This window comes from Aplidium turbinatum, chromosome 8, assembly GCF_918807975.1.
Source record: "Aplidium turbinatum chromosome 8, kaAplTurb1.1, whole genome shotgun sequence".
Classification (NCBI taxonomy): domain Eukaryota; kingdom Metazoa; phylum Chordata; class Ascidiacea; order Aplousobranchia; family Polyclinidae; genus Aplidium; species Aplidium turbinatum.
This window is the reverse complement of record NC_137479.1, coordinates 9026581-9051884: the sequence shown is the minus strand read 5'-3', so window position 1 is coordinate 9051884 and position 25304 is coordinate 9026581. Positions and strand designations below refer to the sequence as shown.

Here is a 25304-nt window from a genome sequence, read left to right as displayed (position 1 = left end):
GGAAAAAGTCATGGTCTTGTGGACTTCGTCAAAAACAATCCTTCTCTCGGTTGGAACAAATCAGGCGAACTCACGATTCACGATCAGGCGATTCCTAACTCCAATATAAAACGTTTGATTTCGGCTGTCGTTCATAAATCGAAAAACTCTCAACCGATCGGTTTGAAAGAGTTTCAACAAAAGTTGGGTGAAACTCGCTCTTTTCCTAGTCTCAAAAAGAAGATAACATGGCGCCAACACGATTGATTTACTATGACGCCGGAAATCCTGGAAGTTTCGGTGGAGAGGAAAGACTACGTAGGGTGATCAAGAAACCTGTGAAACCATGGCTTAGCTCTCAAGACGCTTACACACTCTATAAACCAATTCACATACACTTTCCACGTCGTCGTGTGGTGGTCGGTGGCATCGCAGAGCAATTTCAAGCTGATTTAATCGACTTGATCGCTTTGAAAAAAGAAAATCGCAACTACAAATATCTCTTGACTTGTAGGGGAGATGCGGGAGAGTTGAACCAATTTTTGCTTTTGAGCCCATATTTCCGATTGTGTGGTTGCTGGTCCAAATGTTGTGTGCTGATGTTGAAGTAGAACCAATTGGCTTCCAATCACTCTGATTAAATGTTAGTCAATATCAAACGTATTTTCAGAATTTAACTTTAAAAAAGTTTTGCCAAATGGCTCAACTCTCCTGCACCTAAAGGAGAGTTGATCATAGTGTTAAGGAGAGTTGAACCGGATAAGGATAGTTGATCCATGTAATGTAGAAGTTCAAAGTTAGAGTAACAATGTTCTGCAAAAGCCTCATAAACCTTGTGAGTCATAATTTTTGCTTTCAACAAACAATCAGAGCAGTTAAAAATGACTTTTTCTGTTAAAAAGTAAGCTATCTGTAAGCCTAAAATACTGTACATTTATGCACCACAGAATTTTATGAGTTTAGACTTTTTTAAAAGAAAACATCAAGCTTGTAAGCAGTATGCCACAAAATGCACCCGGATTTCTACTCGTAGTAGCTCTGAATAAGATCTCCAGCGTGCTGCTGAAGCAAATGAACGTGGCACCTGGATTCGATCAGCTGCAAACGAATTTGGGGTCAACAACAGGTTCACTTTAGAGCGATATATTAAGAAGCGCAAAGAAAAACGTTATGACAATTTTGGATACAAGAAATGTAAAACAGCTAATATGATATTTACAATGGAAATGGAAACCGAGCTAGCCAATCACGTGAAAGACTTGGCTTCTACCTATTATGGCTGGTCAAAAGACAAATGTCACATGCTTTCCTACGAATTTGCTGTGAGAAGTAACGTTGTTATTCCCGATAGCTGGAAAGAGGACAAGAAAGCAGGACAAAGCTTCTGGTTGGGATTCAAAGATCGCCAAAAGTTGTCGATACATAGGCTACTCCTGAAGCGACATGATTAGCAAGGGCAACAGCATTTAATAGATACACTGTTGGTACCTTCTTCGATAAACTTGCAACTGTAATGGATCGCTATCATTTCCAGCCACAAGACATATAGACTACTGTATTTAGGAAAAACAAGTTTTACTCAATGTGTCCGCCATTTGCGTCGATAACAAGTCGGAGACGCTTCGAAAAGGACCTGCAAAAGTCACAAATAACTCTTTGAGGTATTTAGGTCCATTATTTTTTCAGATTAGCCTTCAGCGCTTCCAAACTTTGGTGGTGTTTAGTCGAAACCTTGTTCTCCGGGTAAGACCAGATACCAAAGTCTAGGGGGTTCAGGTCTGGGGATGAAGGAGGCCATTCTTCCGTGGAAATGAAGAACGGCACATTATAGCTGAAAGCCAGTTTTGCGTTCTCTTAGCTCCATGTGAAGGGACAGAATCTTGTTGGAATGACCAGTTACGTTGTTTTGAAGTGTTTCTTTGCCCAAGGCAACAATGAACCCTCAAGAGTATCATTTCGGTAGTTTTCTTGGTTCAATTTCACTCCTTAGTTCACAAAAATCAATGGACTCCTTCCTGCTGATTCTTTGACTGCGGCCCACACCATCAACTGCTGATGCCGCCCCTTGTCTCCGAGTGACTACCCGGGGTTCCATGTAACCATTTCTTGACCAAACACGATCATTTTGACTGTTAAAATGATGCTAGACATCAAATTTCTTCTCATCGCTGAACACAAGGTTTGGCAGCGTGCCTCCTTCAATGCGTGAGAGCAGAATTCTGACTCTTGGAGAGACGTTTCTCAATAGTATTGACATTTAGCAACTGTTTCTTCATGTATTTAAATGGGCTCATCTTCAAATCTTTCTTGAGAACTGTGAACATGGTTCCATAGGCCACGTTCGCCTTCTTTGCCAGTTTTTGAATTGGATCTCTTGTAACGTTAATTATTGATGACCCATGTAATAGATACGCCGTTAGGTTAGCTATTCAATCACAGTATAACAAATAATTCAGCAAAGATAGCTTGGGCTCTTTTATAGAACTCACCACAAAGCCTGAAACATTTGCATGATTGGCTAGACTGTTTTAACAAATAGATTGAAGCAAAAGTCCAGTTGCTTTGATATTTTTGCTTCAATAATTAACTGTTGCAAGCAAGTAGGCCTATAGGCCTATCGTTTTTAAGCATAAAACAACAATTTAAACGCTAGAATTGTAGATTTGAGAAAACAAAATTTTTCATTAAATAGAAGGGAGAGTTGAGCCATGTGGTTCAACTCTCCTTGACGTGATGGTTCAACTCTCCTAATCGTAGCCATTTTGAATTTAGCGTGGATTTTTTCAAAATGCTTTTAAGAAGCTGCGTGGTAATTGCTGCATACAATCACCTTTTCCAAAGGTACCCTGCACTATATTTGTAACTTAAATATCTTTTATAGATCTAGAGTTATTTAAGCAAATGCTGAAATTTGTCAAATCTACTTTTTGATACATTTTTTGCATTTTCAAAGATAACTTTCCGTGGCTATATCGTGAAGCCTTCTTGACAACAGTGAAGCTGTAACAATGTTTTTTCATACCACTAGTGACAGTAGAGTGCAATTATGTTAAACAGAATTTCTGCTAGAGGTGGTGGTTCAACTCTCCCTGTGCCTCAACTCTCCTGCATCTCCCCTATTGATGTTTTTTCAAAATTTGCTTGGGTTGAACCTTTGAAAGACAAAAGTGGAAAAAGCTTAGTTCAGGCCTTCTCAAAGATTGTTCAAAACTCTTCTCCTCGGACATTGCAAATGGATAAAGGTCGGCTACAGACTTTACAAATAAAACTTTTCAAAAATGGTTGAAAAACCACAGGATTCATTTCTTCACCACACACAACCAAGAAAGAAAAGCCAGCGTTGTGGAGCGGTTTAATCGCACTCTTAAAAATCGCATGTGGCGCTATTTCACCTGAAAGAATACCAGACGTTATATTGATGTTCTAACCGAGTTGGTGCATTCCTAAAATCATTCCTACCACAGAAGCATCAAGCGCACACCGGCCTCCGTTAACATTGAAAATCAGGAGATTGTTTGGCAAACTCTTTACGGTGACATCTCCTTGCCTAAACAACGGAAGCTTGAATTTGGTTCACTTGTTCGAGTCAGCAAAAGCAGGCGAAGCTTTCACAAAGGTTATTTGCCTAACTGGACAGAGGAATTGTTTCTCGTGGACAAGGTTTTGACCGGTGATCCTCCTGTTTATGTTTTAAAAGACTTAGACGGGGAAGCACTGCACGGTACGTTTTACGAACAAGAAATTCAAAAAGTTTCTAAAGAAAACGACATCTACAAGGTAGAAGCGATTCTAGGGAGGAGAAAAAAGAATCGAAAGAAACAGATCCTTGTAAAGTGGCTCGGTTACCCGGACAAGTTCAATTGCTGGATTGACGAAGCGAGTGTTGTACGTTATGGCTGTAAGAAACGATTTTTGCGATCCCTTTTTAATTTTTATGTATTGGTTTAATTGTCACGCTTCATTGACCTTCAGCCGCACGAGTTTTAATCTCTGTTGGTCATTTATCGGAATCGTCCTTTTTTGCGTTTTGACTCGAGCGGTGGACGGTCACATTTTCTAAATTTTCATACTGATGACGGTTGACTATTTGTTCGTGGATTGCAAGTAACTGTCTTCGTGTGTAAGCTACTTGAATAAACTTTTAGTCAGCTTGAATCAGTTTGTGATAATTAGAGGCCTATCCTTGGAGCCGTTCTTGTCAGGCGAGAAGCACAGTTGTTGGATGCAAGGTCAGTTTATGATCTTGCAGAATTCGACTGTTACAATGGCTGAGTGGAAAATGTGTGGAAAAAATGTTTCTAAAAGTGAAATAGTCTATTTTTTTTAAATGGTTGTCATTTTGATTGTTATATCGTTCAGTCTCGACAATCTGAGTTTAGAAGAGGACCCGCACAAACTTTGGATCGTGTTGTTTTCCAATTGTTTAGGTTTGGTTATGCCCCAATCCAAAATAAAATATCCAAAGAAAAATGTTTTACCTAACCCTGACGAGTAACAGTTCCATGAAATTTTTTCCTTCCAACACCTTGACAGATTATGTGGTCAGACTACCGAATGAGATCAACTTGGAAGGAGATTGGGAGGTTGGTATCGCCGAAATCCAATATTTACACTCCTGGAGGAACATCACCAACTTGGTCAATCATGATTGGTTGAGCTATGTAGACCAGGGGTGTGCAACCTTTATTACAGGAGGGCCATAACTGGGTGAAACCGCGGGCCGCACGTTTATTTAACATATGGTTTCTAGTAGTTGCAGGAACAAAAATGTATTTTTTTTGTTGTTCATGTTATTCTTATGGCATTATTAGGGGTTATCTCTTTGCAGATATAATAAGTCAAGACGCATAATTTTGTAAAGAAAACTGCTATTCAAATTTATTGTCACACCGACTTTATTTTCAGTTCAGTGAGAAATTTGCAGCTGGTTTTTTTTTCCGACTGCTTTTTCCCAATTTACTTTAATGGAAATGCTCGCAATTCGAAGTCCATTTTCCAAATGTTCGTCTGTCAGAACCGATCGATAGGGAAATTTTGTGACAACCATTTTAGAAAAAAATTGTTAGCACAAATACGTTGAGCCAAAAAGAGCCATTTTTGAAGCCATGAGTTTTTTCAAATGTGGAAAGTCACCTTGTTTAAGATGTTTTCGGTAAAAATCGCCAAGATTCATTGATGAATACTTTGCAGTCAAGTTGGATATCAGCTGGTGCTTTGTGAATGTCTGTCTTGAATGGCGAAGAGAATATACCAAACAAATGTTCATGAGGTTTGAAGTCCTTGAAACGAGCCAAAAATTCATACAACAATTTTTCAAGTTGGTCTGCAAATTCAGTTTTCTTCTCAGGATGCATTCCATAGTCTCTCAAAGTAGGCTAAGTTGGAAAATTTTTCAGTCTGTATGTGAGTTTTCCAAAGTCGTAATTTGTTCATAAAGCCTTTTATGTGACCATACATTTTTACGTTCCTAATGATTGAATACAATGGATTTGCGGTCACCGGTGGGACATTTCTAAAATGATTAACAGAAGGTGCAAAATCTACAGTAGGCTACAATAATCCACTCCACAATGAATTGTTCAAACGTAGGCCTATCAGACTAAACTAAATTATAAACACGTTTCGCGGGCCGCGCACAATTCAAAATTGGTACATCTTCGCGGGCCGCACAATTTTTCTTCGCGGGCCGCATTTGGCCCGCGGGCCGCACGTTGCACACCCCTGATGTAGACGTGTAACATGTACCATGTTTTTAAATAACAAATTTATATTTTAACATTTAACCGAAAATTATCAGTATTGCAAAATGCATTTCAATGCTGCAAATTCAAAACCTAACGTTCTCATAGAACATAAGTCAAGCTTCCTGTTAACAAACGCCACTCACACAGAATCTAGCTCAACACATCTGTATTTCTAAAGCGACATAACTATGAAACCGGTATAGCTTTTCCCTTGATTCTTACGATAGCTGTTATTGATGAAAAGGCTCTACCGGTATATTATGAAGTAGCCTAAGCGGGGAATTGAAAAAGACAGGCATTTCGAAATGTGACTAGCAAAACGAACGGACTGATTTTAGAACAAGAAGGTTAAATTCACGCCGGGAGAATGTCACTCATCCGACACCCGTCTCAATAAACAAGATTAGTTAGTCAATTTTCTCAACTCCCCGAATACTAAAACTTGTAATATTGATAAACAATAAAATGTATGATTCTATTTAATTCGTTTGCTTTTTGTAGGAAGTCATACCCCTAGACTAGACAGCCAGAAGCCTAAATTATCCTTTTTATTATCCTTTTTATTTTTATAAACAAATTACGACAGTAAGTTAGGCAAAACCTTACACTAAGGGGCTTCAGACACGTAAAAACCCTACAGACGTTGTAATTGACACTGTCGTGGCCTTGGATTCTGGTCACTACCCTAATCCTCAAGTCATCCTTCAATACTTGGAAATGAAATTAAAGCGTACAATTGGAACGCAATTGTCATTACACTTGTATTACAATCCTTTTACACAAGGCTTATCAATTTGTTGGTCAAAAGCGGCGCCCACATCACGATGGGTGAAGGACTTGCTGAATTGTTGGGGTTTCATAGAAAGCGTTTTAAAAGCGGTGAGTATGAAGCAAGACGTCACGTAGATTTACATCAAGGTTTTTATGCCATCTACTTGTATTGCGATGTGGTAGAACCCAGGGTGGTTGGCGACACCTTAGCTCCTTTGTTGGCTATAGTCTCTGTGGAAGGAAAAGATGGCGATTACAATTACCGAAGAAGTGAGAAAGTGCATTATCACCCCGTTCAACTGAAAAAATTCGAAACAGTACATATATTGCTGCGAGACGATCAGGGCAAGCCAGTTCGATTTGAGACGGGAAAAGTAGTGGTCACGCTTCACTTTCGGAAAAGACGTCTTCATCAATTATAATGCCTCACAAGCCTGCGTTCTGTTGCAACGCAAGAGCTTATGAAAACTACTACGTCTCCCAGGTTGGTCATGGTAGGCCTACACCAGGTTGTTTTTCAGGTGCCCAATATCAAAATGGTTATGGTTTGGAGAGTATATTTTCTATAGCCTCGGAAAAGCGATCTTGCCTTTGATCAAATCAGGAGCAAAGACGGTTGGAAAAGAAGTTTTCAGGTCAGGTGCACATTTTGCTTCGGATGTGTTATCTGGAAAAAAATACGAAAGAAGTGGCTTTACAAAGATCGAAGCAGGCTGGTGTCAATTTATTGAAACGTATCGCGGCCTCGGTCCATCGAACCCCACCACGCGAGACCTTTTTCTCATCTTCGCCTGTCAAAAGGCGACAGAAAATCAAAAAATCCAACAGTTTGAAAAAACGTAGACGGAAAGCAGTCGTATCAGAAGACATTTTCGATGGCTAGCTTGATTAATGAAAAGTCTTGTGAAGGGTTGAAAACCGAGCTGGATTTGTTTGCTGTTCCGCCTATACAAACCAGTTTGGAAAGTGGACATTATATGGAACATCGTCCGCAATCTTCTCTTACCGACAGCGGTCCTGTCGAGTTTTTGATTGTCAAAGAAGGTGACTACTAAGTACTAGGCTACATCGATTTGGCCAACACCTAAAGTGGTCAAAAACGACAGCACAAATTTAGCAGAAGACGATGCCGTTGCTCCGGTTTGCAGTTGGTTGCACAGTGTTCATCTAAAATCGGCTTTAACTTTGTTGTTTGCAGTCACCATTTCTCGTTTTTTTGTAATTATTGTTTGAAATTGGAAATGGTTTAGCCAGTGTTTTATTGGAAGTTTATATCCGAATGAGTTTAAAAGCATACTAAATGAAATTGTCAAACTAGAACTAAGCATTAAAATGCGTAAACTGAGCATTCAAGAATAGGCCTACATTTAAAAAAAATTGTTTTCAATGTCACTGGCAAGGTCCAAAGTCCAATGTTTCATTTATTTTTAATTTTTTCAAAATGACCAAAAAGTGGAAACAGTGCTCGAGAATACGTCACTATCGACAGCAATAACAAAAGCCACATCTGATGATTTAACATCAGATTTGATGTTTTGAGCAAACTGCCTGATGTTTGATGTTGAAATCTCATGTTTTGATGTACATAGGCTACATACATAGCCTACAGTTAAATCGACGGCAGTAACAACTATTGCTCGATCAGCTGATTGTTAGTTTATAGTGACGTAGACTGCACAATCGCACGCTTCGCTGCTCACGCCCATCCCGTTTTGAAAGCTCTGACAAAAGCACGCGCGGAATGCTGATCAGACCGCAATGGGGCAAAATTTTATTGAAAATCGTTTTATGGTAGCATGTTAAACACAAAGAACGTGTACAATCACCAAGTCAGGTTTTTCCTTTAGTATCCCTTTAAGCAACTGACAAAGCCAACGGAAACGATTAGATATATTCAAATATAGTACAAAAGATTGCAAGTTATACAAAATTGATTTCACTTATATAAAATGTCATTAGCAATGCTGGCCCCTTTAAATTACTCAGGTGATGTTTTCAGCATTACAAAAGTTAGGTTTATAATAAAGCACTAAAATGAAGCAGGTAATAATTTAATTGAAGACCTGACTTGTAGAACTATCCTAGTTAATGTCGCTATAACACACGCTGGTGCTTGCATAGAAATAATAGATTATAAGTTACAACGTTTAGAAAAACTTTAACTTAGGCTACTTTATCTTAACAGTCGTATTTTGGACTGATGTAGTTCTTCAACTAAGATCTCAACTGGCATTTGATCGACTTTTGATTTCTATACTTAAAGCCAAGCATCGGGGAAAAAGATAAATTTTTCAGTACAGGCCCACTAAGCCTTGATTCGTAACGACAGAAAAATATAATCAGATCTTATTTTTTAATTGATAGCATTAACTCTTTCGCGACCAGCGTCTTTTCGCAGTTTCAATTGAGCAAGCAATTGATAGATTGAAATTGTCCAATTGAAAAACCAAAGCGGTTTTGCAGTGCTTGATTTCTGATACAATTTATTAGAACAGGGGTATCTTATTTTTGGCCAGCAAACACACAGAAATCATACAAATTCAACTTGCATTTTTTTTTACTTAATGAAGAGAGTGTTTTCTTATGAGTAGTCTATTATGTCAAATACAAGTTGTAAATGTAGTGACGCTAACTAGTGACGCTAGATTGTGAGCACATTTTTCTGCCGATTTGCTAAGCATTGAGGGTTAACGCTATATCATCGTATTTTTCGGCCGATTTGAGCAGGCGGTTAATTTCAACCAGGAAGTTGCCTTGAATGTCGTGACGCTAGATTGTGAGCACATTTTCCGGCTGGTGATGCTATAACGCTATATCAAAGTGAGCGCATTTTTCTGCCGATTTGAGCAGGCAATAACGTTGATTTGAACCAGGAAGTTGCAATAAGCAAAAGGAAGCTTTACTAAATTGCACTTCAGATGATGCTCTGGTTAGACAAAAGTGTGAACGGCGTGACGTCACACCAACGCGTACGCTGTCAAGGAAGTAATTTATTTCAGGTTTACGTTCATTACATAGCCTACATAAGATTCACAGGTATCATCTTGCAGGTATTTCTTTGAAGGGATTTTTTTTTGTGTTATTAAAATATCAATACTGTTGGATCTTGACTATCACTCTGCCTTTTTTTTACTCTGATGTTTGCATATAAACGCGAAAGGAGTACTAATGTTCTAAATTATAAAACAAAAATGTCTTATCACGAGCTTAAAAGAATGTCTTATGAAGAGATTCAGCATGTGATGAGAGGGAATGATGATCTACAAAAGGGGTTCTTCCTTCAACACTTCAAACCGATGGATAGTGATGATGAGGATAGTGGATATGAATCCGACCGCCGAAGATGTGTTATCCCTGAGTCCCTCTAAATAGCTCAACCTCTAAAGGTGTTTTTGAAAGCTTCGACCTATCTGATCGCGAAGGATACATTCCGCCTCTACACACACTTTGTGATCCCCTCTTCGCCCTTTCTCCAATATTTGATGTGGAGGAAAGCGATGAAGAAGTGGATTCAATTCCGCCTCAAGGAGAAAAAAGCATCGAAACCTCCCCCTTCAAACTACTGATGAATGGGATCTTAGGAGATTTGAGCATCGAGGATGTGACACCCAATGCCTCTGCGAGATTTTTGACTCATTTGAGGAGGTTGAAACACCATCTCAATCCTCACCCGATTTGTTTCGTGATGAATTTTGGAGCGTTAATAAATCGTGTAAATAAATATTATACCGTCGGTGTTGTTTTTCTGTATTATCGAAATATACCACACACAAATTGTAAACAGTTTGTTTTATTGGACTGCACGAGCGAAGAAATTGTAAGCGGAGTTACACAGCAATTAAATCACAGCAAATTAGGCTATCAAAATTAATGCACAGCAATATCCTTCATATTTGATTTTCGTTTGGTAAGTAGGTATCATCTTGCAGGTATTTCTTTTGAAGAGATTTTTTTTTGTTAGGTTTTTAAAATATCAATACTGTTGGATCTTGACTTTTCTTGTTCAACCAACATAAAAATATCAATCTCACAAAATAACCAATGTAGTGTTGTTGAGTTAAACTGCAGATCTTTTGGTTCTAGGCATATGGAACATCACGATTTGAAATACCAACGCAAAATATATCAAAATCATGGACACAGTAATATTGCCAACATTAACACACAGAGCAGAAACATGGTCATTCACAAAACAACAAACAAGAAAACTGGCAGCACGCAAAGGAACATGGAAAGAATAATATTAAACATAAATAGAAAAGACAAGATTAGAAATGAAGTCATCAGAAACAAAACTTGTATCAAAGATGTTATAGAAACAGCAACAAACCTAAAGTGGCAATGGGCGGGACAGGTAGCAAGAATGACAGACAACAGATGAACCAAGATAACCACAGAATGGACACCAAGATACTGTATGCGTATGGACCTAAAAATTATAGCTCGGTTAATATGTAGGATTTAATTAAGATAATTTCATTAAAGTTTTGCTAACTTTTTATCATTTTCTCATGATGTTAGCGAGGGTTAGACGGCACGAAACACATTTCCTCTTTATTGAAATCTTAAGATAATTTCATAAAAGTTTTGTTAACTTTTTATCGATTTGGTTGTAGCCATGTTTTTTTTTTCGTAAAGCTGTTTATTGTAAGGCAAATGATCAAAGGGCTGGTTATAATTATTATAATATATGACTTGTCCAAAAAGCTTAATAAATATTGCATTTAATCATCTTGAACAGTAATAAATACTGCATTTTATCATCTCTTCGGTTAATCTTCGTTTCGGTTTAATTTGGTTTCGGTAAACCTTTATAGTAACGTTTGATAAATGTATCTATTCTGAAATAGTGACGTAGGCCTAAGTATAGGCTTATCATGTAGGAATAACATTTACGATTTTGTTTTATGATTCTTATTACAACTAAACCATTCTATGATAATAATAACATGACGATACAACTCAACACACAACCACTAAATTAAGACAAAGAACCTCCTGCTTTGGTATTGTTCAGTTTAGATCTGTGTAGCTTGTCAGGTTCATAATTTAGCTAAGCATTTGTTTGATAAAGATCATTGAAACAGTGGTTTTAGGTAATCATTGATAGTAATTTTGATGAATATAACTTACCTGGAAATTAAATTTTGGTTGTATGATGTCATTTAAAGCTTATAAGAATAATAAATTTTTCAAAACAACGTTACTCTATCATGCATAAAGGGAATGAAATTAACCGCCTGCATTCTTGGTTGAAATTAACCGCCTGCTCAAATCGGCCGAAAAATACGATGATATAGCGTTAACCCTCAATGCTTAGCAAATCGGCAGAAAAATGTGCTCACAATCTAGCGTCACTAGTTAGCGTCACTACATTTACAACTTGTATTTGACATAATAGACTACTCTTATGAACAACAGCCATGCGAGAAAAGTTAGAATCATCGTTGCATACAAGTAAACAACAAAATACTTAAATCTGCATATTGCTTGAAAATGACTGTAAATAATAGCCTACAATGTTGCTATACAGTATATGCCCATATGCATATTTTTTTAAGCAAAACAAGATTGTCAGAGACTGTTTCCCCGCGGGGACTTCAGCATTAGAAAAAGTTTGGACACCCCTACTCTAGAACATGAAAATTTTAGAATTCCAAATATTTATTCCCCAACAACTTTGATATCTCCTAGCCAGCAACACGTATGTAAAAACTAAAAAGGAATACATAAATTTATAGATATTTTGCTACAAGCAAAGCTTTTTGAAGAGCATCATTTTAAAATGGTGCTGGGCGTTTCGCTTGAAATCGCAAATCATTTATAAGTGATGCTATCGGCGAGCAGGCCCGGATTTAGGGGGGGGCAGAGGGGGCAGTTGCCCCGGGCCCCCCGACTTTTGAAGGGCCCCCCTATGTGGAAAAAATGTGATTTTGTGTTATTTTTTTCCTTTTGGCCTTTAAAGTTTCTTCAAAATGCTGTGCAGTACTGGACTGATGCTACTGTAGACGTAGAGATGGTTTTTCGCGAAAAATGTTTTTGCACGGGGGCCCCCCGATCTAAAAGTGCCCCGGGCCCCCCATCAGCTAAATCCGGCCCTGTCGGCGAGAGAGAGTTAAACATTGTAAATGTGTTACACTTTTACGATTGTGGTTCGTCAAGATCTAAACACATCAATTTACAAGAAGTATGTGGTAATGGAGGGTTTTTGAAAGGCATCTTTCCAGTAACTTTATCGACGTAGTCTTTGTACTTGACTTCTTTGAGTTCTTTGCACCCAAGCTTGAAGTTTATGCGTTGCGTATAGTTTGACGAAGCAAAGGTTATGATATACCGAATATTGGTCTCTTTTGTAATCAATGCAAGTCTGAAAGCATCATGGCTATTTTGTAAAATTCGAGACAACACATAACAGAGTAGCCTACCATACAGTACAGCATATCGTTCAATCACACAGTCAAAATAAAGGTCCTGTTGAAATAAATTATATTTTTAAAAACATGGAGTCAAAACAAATTATTATCTATAATCGGCATGGTTGGAGTAGACCATTGAAAACATTTTTGCCTGGTATTTTTGGTTATACACTGCTTCTGTGTCGTGTTCAAAGAAAGTAGGCTATTGCCCAAGTTACTAAAACGATGATTCTCTTTTGGCAACACTTGCCATTTGTGTTACGTATTCATCTTCCGACGGTTGCATTTTTAAACGAAAAGTGTTTCTAGATTTGTATAGCAATCTGCGTGCATGGTGATTAGCATCATGTTCCAACAGATTTACCTTCAAGTTTTACTGATTAAATTGGATAGCATCTTTAGTGAGCTATGTTACCCATAATCTAGCTTACCTGCTCAATCAAGGGAACAGGTCAAAGCGGTCAGTTTGTGGCCACAACAATACGCGAACATCGGCTTTAGTTGTCTTGCACGCAACAATAAGCATGCACTTTCACTTTATATTTAAATACGACAGCAGCTTTTTTACCTTTCTAATAAACGAGACATGATTCCCCTGTTAAGATAGCCATCCTCCACTACTACCATTTCGATCATTAGGCAGTCAGCTCCGCCAATGTGCCTGCACAGATCTTCGTCAAATATTTTTAGATACTGAAAAAAAAAAGATGAAATATTTATATTTATTTTTTCTACAATACAATTAAAACAAAAACAATATCGTGGTACCAGTGGCGTATTCTCCATGCATGCAAGGCACGCACTGCATGCCTTACTATTCTGATGAAATCAGAAATCTTTCAGAAGCAACGAATTTATGCGTAGAAGTTGAAGATGTTAATAGCAGAACTACCTCGCTCTTTTAATTTCAATATTCGAAACAATTGTTCGTTTTCTAAATTTGGAAACTTTGCTGACCCTGGCAACTCTGCATGCCGAAAAGAGCTCAGCATGCGTTGATGATACAATTTGCCTATTCGCCGCTCTTTTACAACAGCGTGGCGCAAATGGAACCAAGGCATGCAGATTTCAAATTGCATGCAAACCAAAAATCACGATCTCGAGACAGAGTTGCCAGATTGGTCTTTTTAAGGCCAAATCTCAGAAATTCGGGGTTTTTAGTGTTTGGCCGGACTATTTTTGTTTGGACGCTTAGTCTTTTTTTGTTTTCCGATTGGCATTTGTTTGGCCTTTTTTCTTTTGGTCCTCATAAGTCCTTGCGGTTTTCTACTGTAGATAGTATGATATACTTGAGACCTAAGCACAAAGATCATTAAGAAAACGGGTCGGGTGTATGCTGAAGGCCATACACCGCTGCATAGCGCTTCAAGTCCGCTTTCCTGTAGTGCAGGATACAGATATAAAATTAAGACATGGATTCATGGTGTGTTCCAAACCTCAGTTTTTGCAAAACAGCTCAAACAATTATCAGCTAAGTAAGGCTCAGATTGCAAGAAAAGCTATAAAACCTAAGGCAAATTTGCAAAATTTTCCTGGGGAGAGGGCATGCCCCCAGACCCCCCTACACTGGCTATGACCCTCCTTCCATTGCATGCCTACGAAAATCAACCAGAATACGCCACTGCGTGGTGCCCTGAAATCATTTTTGCCACAAAAATATTAAGTACAATTCCACAGTTGGTCCTGTCGTTTAACGAGAAACATACGTCACTATACAAAACGTATTGAGTTCGAATATTGTGATACAGAGATTGAAAATGTTTTGTTAAAATGTTGAAAATTTTTGTTTGAATGTAAGTTTTCAATCTTCATAAACAATAAAAATGATGTTTTAGCTGAACACAAAGAAGCAGGATTTTTGGCTATAGTGTTTTTCTAGCCATTTTACTTTTATGTTAGTGTAGGCTATAGAGGCCTGTAATAGCCTACTTTGGATAGATGCATGAAGGTAGGCATATAATTTCATATCTGTCGTTACAAACATTAGTAACCTAATATGAAGATGTAGGCTGTAAATCATAAACGAACATTCGCCTACTTTATCCGATCCCAGACAGCAAAATCCGTCATTTTTACATTGATTCACCGTCTGCAGGCAATAAATCAATGTAAAAATGACGGATTTTGCTGTCTGGGATTGGATTCATTTCATAACTGTATATCAGAACTCCTGTTGCCAGGTGGCCTAAAACAAAAAACGATAAATTGGCCTAATTTTATATACTCTGTCGACTGCTAGCAAGTTATACGGACGTTGTTTTTGTGCAAACGCTTAATTTTATTTTCCTGTGATGTCAGTGAAATGCTGGACCACAAATTAAGCATTTTGCATTATTTGTCCTAAAATGTCCAAATTTCAAACTAAAACTGTCCGAATTCCGCCAGGATTACCTAACAACTCTGATCAGTACAGGATCTAAAGTTGTATATGTGCAATGTTCTGCAAAATATGCGACGTACAATGGATAGATTAAATTGAAATAATTTATTACTTTTTGATTACCCAGAAGCCTAAATCAGGGATTTCCAATCCCGTAGTTATAGATATCCCTGGCCTAAATTGGCGACCTATCTTACATACCGAAGGGAAATTGCCTCCTCCCAATTCCTGACTCGTACGCCTATGCTAAGAACCGCGGCATAAAATTCTTATGCATAAAAGTTCTGTTGAGTATCACAAGAACTTTTATATTCATCTATATACCAGTGATTTTCAACCGGTGTTCAACGGAACACTATAATGTTCCGTGAAAGATCGCTAGGTGTTTCGCAAGAAATTTATTAGTTTTAACTAGTGCTGTATAGAACACTGGTCGAAAATCAAAACCACAAGAGCTTTGAGTTTGCAATTCCGGTCTGAATATAAACTTTGTCCTTATCCAAATAGCCCCAGATGTTGCACTGAGCAAAACTGAAAGATTGATTGATTAGATTTTCATTCCCCGACTAAGACAGCTTATTTGTAACCTTAGTCTTGGAAGTTTCGCATACTTGTAGAGGCTTTGAACCACTGACGCAAGCCCGGTCACTGAGATTGACAGAGTGAAGTTTTCGATTGTGTTGTAGTGTTGCTGTCGAGGAATAGTTCCACCCACTAGGTGCCGCTGAATGGAGAACAGTCCTAAAATGCCTTGCTCAAGCGCACACCCAGAGAGCCGAACTAGCGCCGCTTGATCTTGAGTAGGGCGTATAACCACTGAGCTAACGGGAAAGTAAATCAATTGTTGTTGTTCTGTTTATTTTATTCCATCATTTTTAAGCATAAAGTATTACGTGGCTCATACAATTTTAAAAATCATTGCTCTCTACCACACTTAAGTGTAACGTACCCGATACAATTGAGCAATAGCTGAGCCACCAACAGTTTTTCCCTCTTCTATGAACGTCGCATAATCGTGGGTTTCAGTTGAAGGCTGATGATGAGATACGATTACATATGCGCAAAGCTTGTCCTTGTGTTTAGCATCATATGCTCCGATGGAATAGTTTTGTTTCAATAAGGTCTGTACATCAATAGAATAGTTAGAAGGAAGTAACACATTAAATTGTAGTAGCTGTAGACTTTGTCGTTTAGGGCCTTATAGTCACAGATGAACTTGGAAAACAAGAATAGCGTACTGTTGTTGTCAAAATGTAGCAGGAGAACATCTTATGGACGGAAAGATTAAATGTCGAATAGCTCACAGCATAGTAACTTTTAAGTTTTAAGAATATTTGATTGTGACCACCATTGTGAAGCACTTCATACGCAAGCCTACTCCTTTTGCAGTTAGTGATCCTTTCTGCGCCATTACATACTCCTGCATTTTTTTTTCAAGCGCATAATGAAACCAAATTTCTGTGATTTGGAGATGAAAGAAGACAAATGAATTGACTCTCAAATCAACGAGGATAAAAAGATTCATTAAAATAACTTTTTGTTTAAATTAGTGACGTCTGCACTTCGCAAAACAGTAAATCTCAACTCCACTGATTTTGAACTTATTAGCTTCGCCTGATCATTACAGTAAAAGACAAAACTTTGATGTGACCGAAAGACGATAATGATTCATAAATGAGTTTGTAAATATTTCATGGGAAACAATGTTTAAAAAAAAATCAATTGTGACGTATTCTTGAAATGGCGCTGCTTTTTAATTAACTTGCATTCGAGTTTCCAAATTAAAAACGTTTAAAGGTCATAAATTGTGCAACTTAGGTGATCCGGATCCCCTAATCCCTACCCATCGCTAATAATACTATAAAGTGCAGAAAAAATTCAAGCCAATTGAAATATGAAAGACAATATTAAAACATTTTTCTTCAAATAACAAAGAAAGTTTTTACTACAACTTTAAAATTATTGGGGTCACGTTCCCCCGTCCAGTGGTGGCCTTAAGGTTTTGTGGACCCTGGCCAAGAAGTAATATGTGGGCTCCTACAGCTCGGTATCGACAAATTAAAGTACGCAAACTCAAATAACCATAAATCACAATAACACAAAAAGGAATTAACATGATACAACAACAACAAACAGCGATGGTAAGCGAGAAAGGTGTATTTCATGCTGTGACATCTTCACATCACTCTGATGCTGTTGTACCACCACACCCAGTGCCCTCCAAGCAGGGCCTCCGAGAGAAATCAGGACTGGTCGGGAAACAACACGAAAAATGGGCCCCAGAAAAACAATTTTCAGCAAAAATAAAAGCAACCAATTATTTGTATCATGCGTTGTGTCATATGCTTTAAGCTGAACTTGGCTTATTTTTCTCAGCGTACACAATTGAATTCCTCTGAAGTTTAAATATTTTAACTACGCATCGTTAAGAAAAAAAAATTCAATGTGAAAATCAACAAAAATCACTCGACTACACTTGCAGCAAAATTGCTATTGTTGCTCACCATTTTGTCTAGAAAAAGTTGTAGTAGGCTTAGCTTAGGGTCGCATGGTGTGCACCTCTCATTTACGGTGCCTTTGGCGCTTCAACCAGTGTTTAAAAATATTGTATGTGCTGCCACTCATTTGGTGGTTGAGCACTCCATCCAGTCCATCCCTGACCAAGTGATCGATTTCCTGAATGTTGGATTCGCAGTGTGAACATCTAGAGCCGCTGAGAGTACCCCACCTACAGTATCATATGTTTTGGCAGTGCGAGCGTGTTTGCTGATGACCTCGTTAGCTGTGACACATTCTTGTTTGTTGTGGGGAACCCTGGTAGAGCCGTTTTTGGGTCGGTGATAACGGCCTCCTCCTTTTGACAAGTACACGTGACAGGCCAGCATTGATTTAAGAGCAGCAGATTTTACGCCTTAAAGCAATTTAGCATAGCCTACCTCAATATGAAAACGATTTTTTCTTGATTGAAGCATCTACTGTACAATTGATCGAAAAATGCTTGAAACATTTCACTCAAAAATTTATTCATTTTTAAGCTGATACATTTTTATTTTAAGAGCAAAAATGGGCCCCCCTCAAAAGTGAAAAAAAAACGAAAAAGTATTTCTTTTTCCTTTACAATGTTATGCTAGGGGGGGAGTTGCCCGACTTCCCCCCCCTCTCGGAACCCCTGCCTCCGAGTACTACACCACCCGTCTGCAGCACTTACACAAAATGCACCTTTCTAGCTTTTATTGCGGCAAACTCTTTAATAAAAGAATCTTTGTCCAATGCTTTGCTAGTGCTTAATGTAAATTTTATTTGTGCATATTTTGGATAAGCGCAGGCCCCATAAATTTGCGGGACCTGGGCGCTCGCCCAGTTTTCCCACCCCAAAGGCCACCACTGCCCCCGTCCCCTTAGTTAGATTCTATGCTGCTGATTATATTTATTTATATATCAACCTATGACTTCAACATAATTATGCGACAAAGTATTTTGCAAACCCACTTCAAAAAATAGTTTTCTATGCGACCCTTTGGTGGGCAGTTTCAGGGGCGCCGGAACGATTATGACAAAAAAGGGCCCTTTGGTGGCTGAAAGGCCCTTTTTTTTAAGTTTTAAGATAAGATATAGCGATAATGTTCATCTATAAGCTCATGATCGAATAATGTTACAAGTGTCCGGTATACAAAAAAAAAAGGCACGCAAGGGCATCATGCTATGTTATAATGATGTAACGTACTGTGATACAGAATTTTGTGTCGTGAATATTATTCTGAGGCAAAAATGAAAGATTAGAATTAGCCTAAAAGCGAATAGCAGAAATTGTTATATTGTAAAACGTGCAGTAGCTTACATGACCTCAAAAGGGCACCATTGCCCCCTGCCCTCATCGACAGAAAAATTGAGAGCAGGGAGGCATCGTCCCCCCTGCCCCCCGCTTCCGGCACCCTTGTTCAGTTTCCAGTGTAAGCTATCCACTGTATTAGACCCATTTTTAATTTGTTTGGTCACCCTAAATTTAAGAATTGCGACCCCGATTAGCGTCGGGACCCATACTTTAGGAATGCCTGGTTTAGATCAGCAGATCTGCTGTAAATTAGGCCTACAACACCAACCAGAACCAGAGAACAATCAGATTTGATAATATCTTCTGCAGCAGTGTATGTCTTTGACAGCATTTGGCAAAGAGGTTCTCTCTTGAAATAGCATTCTTTATACAGCCTTTCAACTTCGTCTTGGTCAGAGTTAGACAGCTTTCTCCAATAAATACTTTCATCATTTCTTTCAAATATGGCTTCATCTGTTAAACCCATTGTGAATTTTCAAATTTGCAAAATATGTGACTTAATCTAAATGAAGCACAACAAAATATTGAAATAAGTTTGCAGCCCACGCTTCCGAAAAGTTGTGTGAGGATTTTTCTCTAGTTTCTCTTAGTCAAAGCACCCAGAAGCACTGCTGTGCGTAGGTCTAATAGTCTACTGCAGTACTTAAAAAACTTTTTCAGTTTTGTTCACCCCTACAGTTACCTGCTACAGCTTATTCACCAGAAAGCAATATCATTGTGACCTTACATTGGGGTGAGCCGTTTTCGACTTTTTTTCGAAATTCAAAAACGGCTAGTCATAAAAAGTGGCACATGCATACAAAAATTACGGGTGCAAAATTTCATCAGTTTGGGGGTACATCTTCTGCCCCTGCAGGGTGGTCAAACTTTTAATTTTTCAGAAAAAAAAGGGAAATTTCACTTTCCGTTTTAACATAATCTTTTTTTATAATTTTTCTTATTGCTAGTTATAAATTATAAGTGGGATGTACCCAGAACTTTCCTATGTAAGGCATGTTCGAAGCTTAAGGTTTAGGGGAAAGTAACCATAGTTGAGCCAAATTTTACATTTTTGGCGATAAATTCTAACCGGTAATGTTTTCACTCAAAACAAACTGAATACCGTAAACGAAACTCTTTAAACTAGCAATTTGTGTTTTTACATACCTCGTAAGTAACTTAGTTGTAGTATTTTTTTCACGTATAAGTAGGCTATTCATTTGGCTCAACTATAGAATCGCAGCGCCATAGTTGATCCACCCAGTGTCTTTAGTTGAGCCACTGTATTGTAGAAAAGGGAATTGATAAACTGATGAACCTGTGCGTTTTATAGCTTAAAACACACATTGAGAGTATAAGTGGTTTCATCAGTGGCGTACCTATGCAAAATGGCGCCCATGGCAAAGTTTAAATGTGCGCCCTTTTTAATAAAGTTAAATAGAAAATCACGAGGAAAATAAATATGTTACCGCCGTTTTATTATTTTCAAAGGCAGTCACGTGAGATTGTTTCGTCGTGCAAATTTTGTTCTCTCTGCGGAGCTAATCAATTTGATAGAATGCTGCGGTTTGTGCCTTCTTTCCAAGTTATTTCCCACATAAAAACTAGCTAACGCGGCTTCCCCTTTCTTTTTCATCTGACGCTATGTATAGTGTAGCCTACCACCAAGTGGACATAGATTATTGGACATAATCGGACCATGACCTACTAGAACACGGCCAAATATTTTGCTATTTGAGGAAATTTCTAAGAGTCTGAATAGTTACAATCATAGCTATGACAAACCTGTCATCTTCCCATTTCCAGAAGTAAGTAAAATAAGCAGTATTTGCACCTAGACATATGTTTAGCTAGTTTAACCGGAGATTAGGCATGTAGCTTGAGCACAGTTTACACAATAATAATGTAATATGTAAGACTTTTCAACTGCACCCTGGAGGTAGTATCGTTTGGTGCAATTGCATGTTCTATTTAAAATATCAAGATTTTTTTTGTGGTTTCTATGTTGTAAGCTGTTCATTTGATGTGTCAATTTAAATTTTGGTTTGTTTTGTTTTTCGCCAAGTTTAATTTTGCAAGTAAAATATGTCTTTTGGCGAAAGATCCTGCTATACAAAAAACCTAACGACTGTATGATGTGACTACCTCCAGGATGCAGTTGGAAAGTCTTACATATTTTACATTTTTATTGCATAAATTGTGCTTAACATACATATCTAATATCCGGCAAAACAAGCCAAAAATGTGTCTACATGCAAATATTGCTTATTTTACATACTTCTGTAAGTGGGAAAATGGCAGGTTTGTCATGGCTATGATTGTAACAATTAAGACTCTTAGAAATTTTCTTAAATAGCAACATATTTGGCCGTGTTCTAATAGGCCGTGATCGGACATAGGTTTGTTATGACCTTCTAGTTACTACTGTTTGCTGATATCGTTGGTTTGTCGTATCTAGGCCTATAGTTAATGTCAATTGTTTGCAATAGTGTCTCATTCTGGTCTTGTTTTAAATACAGATTAGCCCCTACCGCTACAAACTAACTAAAGCGCGTCAATCTACTTGTCCCCAAACGAAGGGTCGAAGCCTATTGTGCTTTAACCCTCGATTGACCGTGGCCGCAATAAAATGTATTCCTCCTAAACAACAATATAAGCAAAACTTCTCAGCAAATGAAATCATTGTATAAAACATTCATAAAGACCATAACATCTACAAATAGGTTAATAGGCACATTACCATACGGTAGTATTGGCTAACCAAATTGACAATCTTACAACAACAACAAAAAATCATATAGCATATTGAACCGGCAAACGACAATATTCTTTGTAAATGAAACACATTTAGTTTGGAAGGTATGTTACATTAAGTTATTTGTTGCATGTGGTATATTACGATAGTTACTGGCGCTCGAAAAACACTATTCCATTGAATTTTGTAAACATCATTAAATCCAGCCATTGTTTAAAAGACACAACATGCATGCTAATTAATTAATTTAATGCTTTCGCCCTTCAGCCCCACTTTCCTTTTTTTCTTTGTATTGGTTTGTTTCATGGACTGCTTTTATAATTATTTGGAATTAAAAAGGGCAAGTAAAAGTTAAATCAAAAAAATAGGCTTTGTCTATAATTATAATACAGTAACTTATATAGACCTACATGGACAAAATGTTTTCATAGTCTTTTACGCATAGGTCTACTTAAAATTCATCTCAATAGAGCTGTGTTGATGAAACTAGCGGTGACCGACCTATAGATAGGCCTACGGGTATTTTTGTCGGATAACTGTGGTAGATAAAAATAAAACGCCCTAAGTCCGGCAGATTTTTTCAAAAACTAATATTGATTAATTTGATTTGTCGCCGACATTTGTTGGCATGTCGGCGGGTTTTGTGACCGTTGGTTTGTATGCTAGAGATTGAAGAAACTGTTAGCGAATCATTCCCAATCCCAGCATTGGTGTGTTCTACTACGAATTGCGTTCATTTTATCAGTTTGATAACTTGAGGCATGGCTACCTAAAGATACGGCCTGATTTGTCACATTTTGCAGAAATTTCCAGATTTGTCTAACTTTGGGCAAATGTTTAAACAAATTTTTCTAAAAATTATATTTTCACGCTTTCCTTACTGTTTTCTCCAGATGACACAAGAGGTTTTAATATCCTCAGATGTTGAAAAACGAAGAAATTTTGATTTCGAAGATTTAGTTAGACTGTTAATTTTTAAATAACAGTCTGATCGGGCGTTTTTCAACTTTTTTTTCTCATTTTTTACTGCTTCCCCAAGGCAACAAAAAGCTTTTATATTATTAGGAGACAGCAAAAAGACCAGCAGTAGCTGTAATCAAAATCTGCAAAATGTGACAAATCAGGCCGCATCTCGAGGTGGCCATGCTTGAGGAAATTAGCTAAATGTACGGTAGAGTATATTCATAAAGCACAGCTTGTGAAGTTGTAGGAGATGCACAATGTTGCTATTGTAACGCCACAATTCCATTGTTTAACAATGGCTACAGTAAAAGAGAGACTCCTTCTTGATCTTTGTATTGTAATGGGCGCAAATTAGATTTTGAAGAAAGTGTAAGTCACAAATTTTAACTTTCAACAACCGATTTTTGCGCCCCTATCAATGTGGCGCCCATGGCTCGAGCCATGGCTGCCATACCCTAGGTACGCTACTGGGTTTCATTAAAGGTGTATTGACAATGAGCAATATGAAAGAAAGAACGAATACAAATAGTCAGAGAGTGTCATTAAAACTTATTTCAGTTATTCAAAAAAAAGCAGTTTTTCAAATGCTTTAGTCAGTTATTGGCAATACTGGCATATGAAAATAGCTGTAGGCCTATCCTCAGTACAAGCTTCATGTGCCCAGCTCTTACATGGACCATGGAGCTAATGGATTGCAATGAACACAGCTCAACGCCTAACAGCACAGAAACTCAACAGCCGGCAGCCTCAAGCTAAACCAAAGAGCCACTTTAAAAAATCACTCACTGACTTCAACACCATTCGTCATAGCACATGACTAGGGAACAGTGTTCCGAAAGCTAGTGTAATTTGATATTGCCAAAAAGAACCCGCAGTATCAGGCTATAACAGATCGTTTGAATCTACACTGTGAAGTAAGCAACGATCATGCTGCTAAAAGCGAAACTCATTCAACTATATTTTTTAGTTGACGGAAGTGATAGCGCCGTCAACTATTTTGCCGATTTTAAGCGTCAAGCGCTATGCGTCATTTTTCGTTTTCATGGAAAATCTCGTTTCACTATGAGAGTTAAAGTTTGTTTGACGTTTTGACTTTCAGATTGTTAGCAATGAACAATCTTTTTTTGGCAGCTGTTCGTCTATCCAATTATGCAGTTTCAAGTTTGTTTATCGTATCCTGGGTTAATCTGAGGCGAGAAAAGACGAAATCGTCTTTCGCAGCTCGAAACAATCTCAAAAACCAAATTCGTTTGAAGTCGAATACTTCCGTTTTGTGAAACCCTGGCTAAAATAGCGCTGACGCTGACGCCGTCAATTTCTTTAAGAGCTTACGCAGTACTTTACGCCGTAAAGTTTTTGGGCAATTCTTGCTGACGCTGACGCCGTCAATTTATTTCATTGACGCGTGCAACACTGCTGAGGGATCAGCACAATGTATAGTTTCTTCAATGAGCTGCTGTTCTGTAGCAGCACGGTTGGGTCTATCAGTAAGATCTGATGGCAAGAAATCGTCGTCTGTGTAGATATTTCTGTTAAGTGGAAAAACTCCAGTTGCTTTGAAAGCAGATTCAATGTTGTTTTTGCTAAATGAAACGTTGTATGCTTCCTTAGCAATGCAAGCAACATCGTAAATGGTACAAGGGATTCCAGGGTGCGATTTCATCCAGCTATCCAGAAACTTGTTGTAATATTGTTTCAAGGGTCCAAAAACGGCTTTATCTAGCGGTTGAAGTTTATGCGAAGTGTGTGGATGAAGCGTGAGCATAACAATCCCATGCTCTCTGGCTCTTTCTACGGCTGTTAAGGAGACATGTGATACATGATTGTCAAGAATAAGCAGCACGGGGTTTTTCATCGAACATTTAGTATGTTTTATACAATGATCTAAGTAATGGACAAATAATTCTGTGGTCATGCATCCGGATGGGTTTGCGACACCCAAGGAACCGACTGGAGCATTTTTGAGCATGTACGGTTTGTATCGTTTACGAGGAAAGACAAACATCGGTGGAATATCGTTATTCAGTAGGTAAAGTGGCTCAACTATGGGTCGGTGAAGTGGCTCAACTATGGAGCAGCGCTCAGTTTGAACACAACACGAAAATTTTGCCAGTTTCTTTTGATCCAGCAGTTTAAATTCTACGCAAATTAAAACTTTAAGCTTTGGTATACACAGTATACATACAAAAACTTTCGCCTTTCCAAGTGCTATACTTCCTGAATGAGCTAAGCTGACTTTTTCTCAAGAAAAAACGGTTTTGATTCATGGTTTACAAAACATTCGTTACAAATTTGAGTGTGCTAAAACCACGTTTTCAACACGCAACCGTTGGAGATACCGGCTTAAAGTGCCTCTGACAGGTAAATAAATTCGCTAAATTTACCTAAGATACCAAAAAGATGACACTAACAAACTTCCCTGACCAGCAAATCGTAAAAAATATCAACAAGCTACTAAGTTACACGCTTGCAAACTTTGGTTGAC

The 25304-nt window shown here is 38.0% G+C and overlaps 3 protein-coding genes across 3 annotated transcripts; 1 reads left to right on the top strand and 2 right to left on the bottom strand.

The window, feature by feature from the left end:
* The first annotated feature begins 1187 nt into the window (after positions 1-1187).
* On the top strand, positions 1188-4635 carry LOC145776031 (uncharacterized). The gene is made up of 3 exons (XM_082587439.1): positions 1188-1390; positions 3444-3864; positions 4513-4635. Exons 1-3 carry the CDS (start codon positions 1188-1190, stop codon positions 4633-4635), a joined length of 747 nt encoding a protein of 248 aa, XP_082443565.1.
* Positions 4636-12212: 7577 nt separating this feature from the next.
* On the bottom strand, positions 12213-19588 carry LOC145776030 (uncharacterized). Its single transcript, XM_082587438.1, has 4 exons — positions 19391-19588; positions 16240-16413; positions 13479-13603; positions 12213-12861 (listed from the first exon to the last, which is right to left on the bottom strand). Exons 1-4 carry the CDS (start codon positions 19586-19588, stop codon positions 12636-12638), a joined length of 723 nt encoding a protein of 240 aa, XP_082443564.1. The 3' UTR covers positions 12213-12635.
* Positions 19589-24209: 4621 nt separating this feature from the next.
* Positions 24210-24674, bottom strand: LOC145776029 (uncharacterized). The gene has a single exon (XM_082587437.1). The coding sequence runs from the start codon at positions 24672-24674 to the stop codon at positions 24210-24212; it is 465 nt and encodes a 154-aa protein (XP_082443563.1).
* Between the last annotated feature and the right edge of the window lie 630 nt (positions 24675-25304).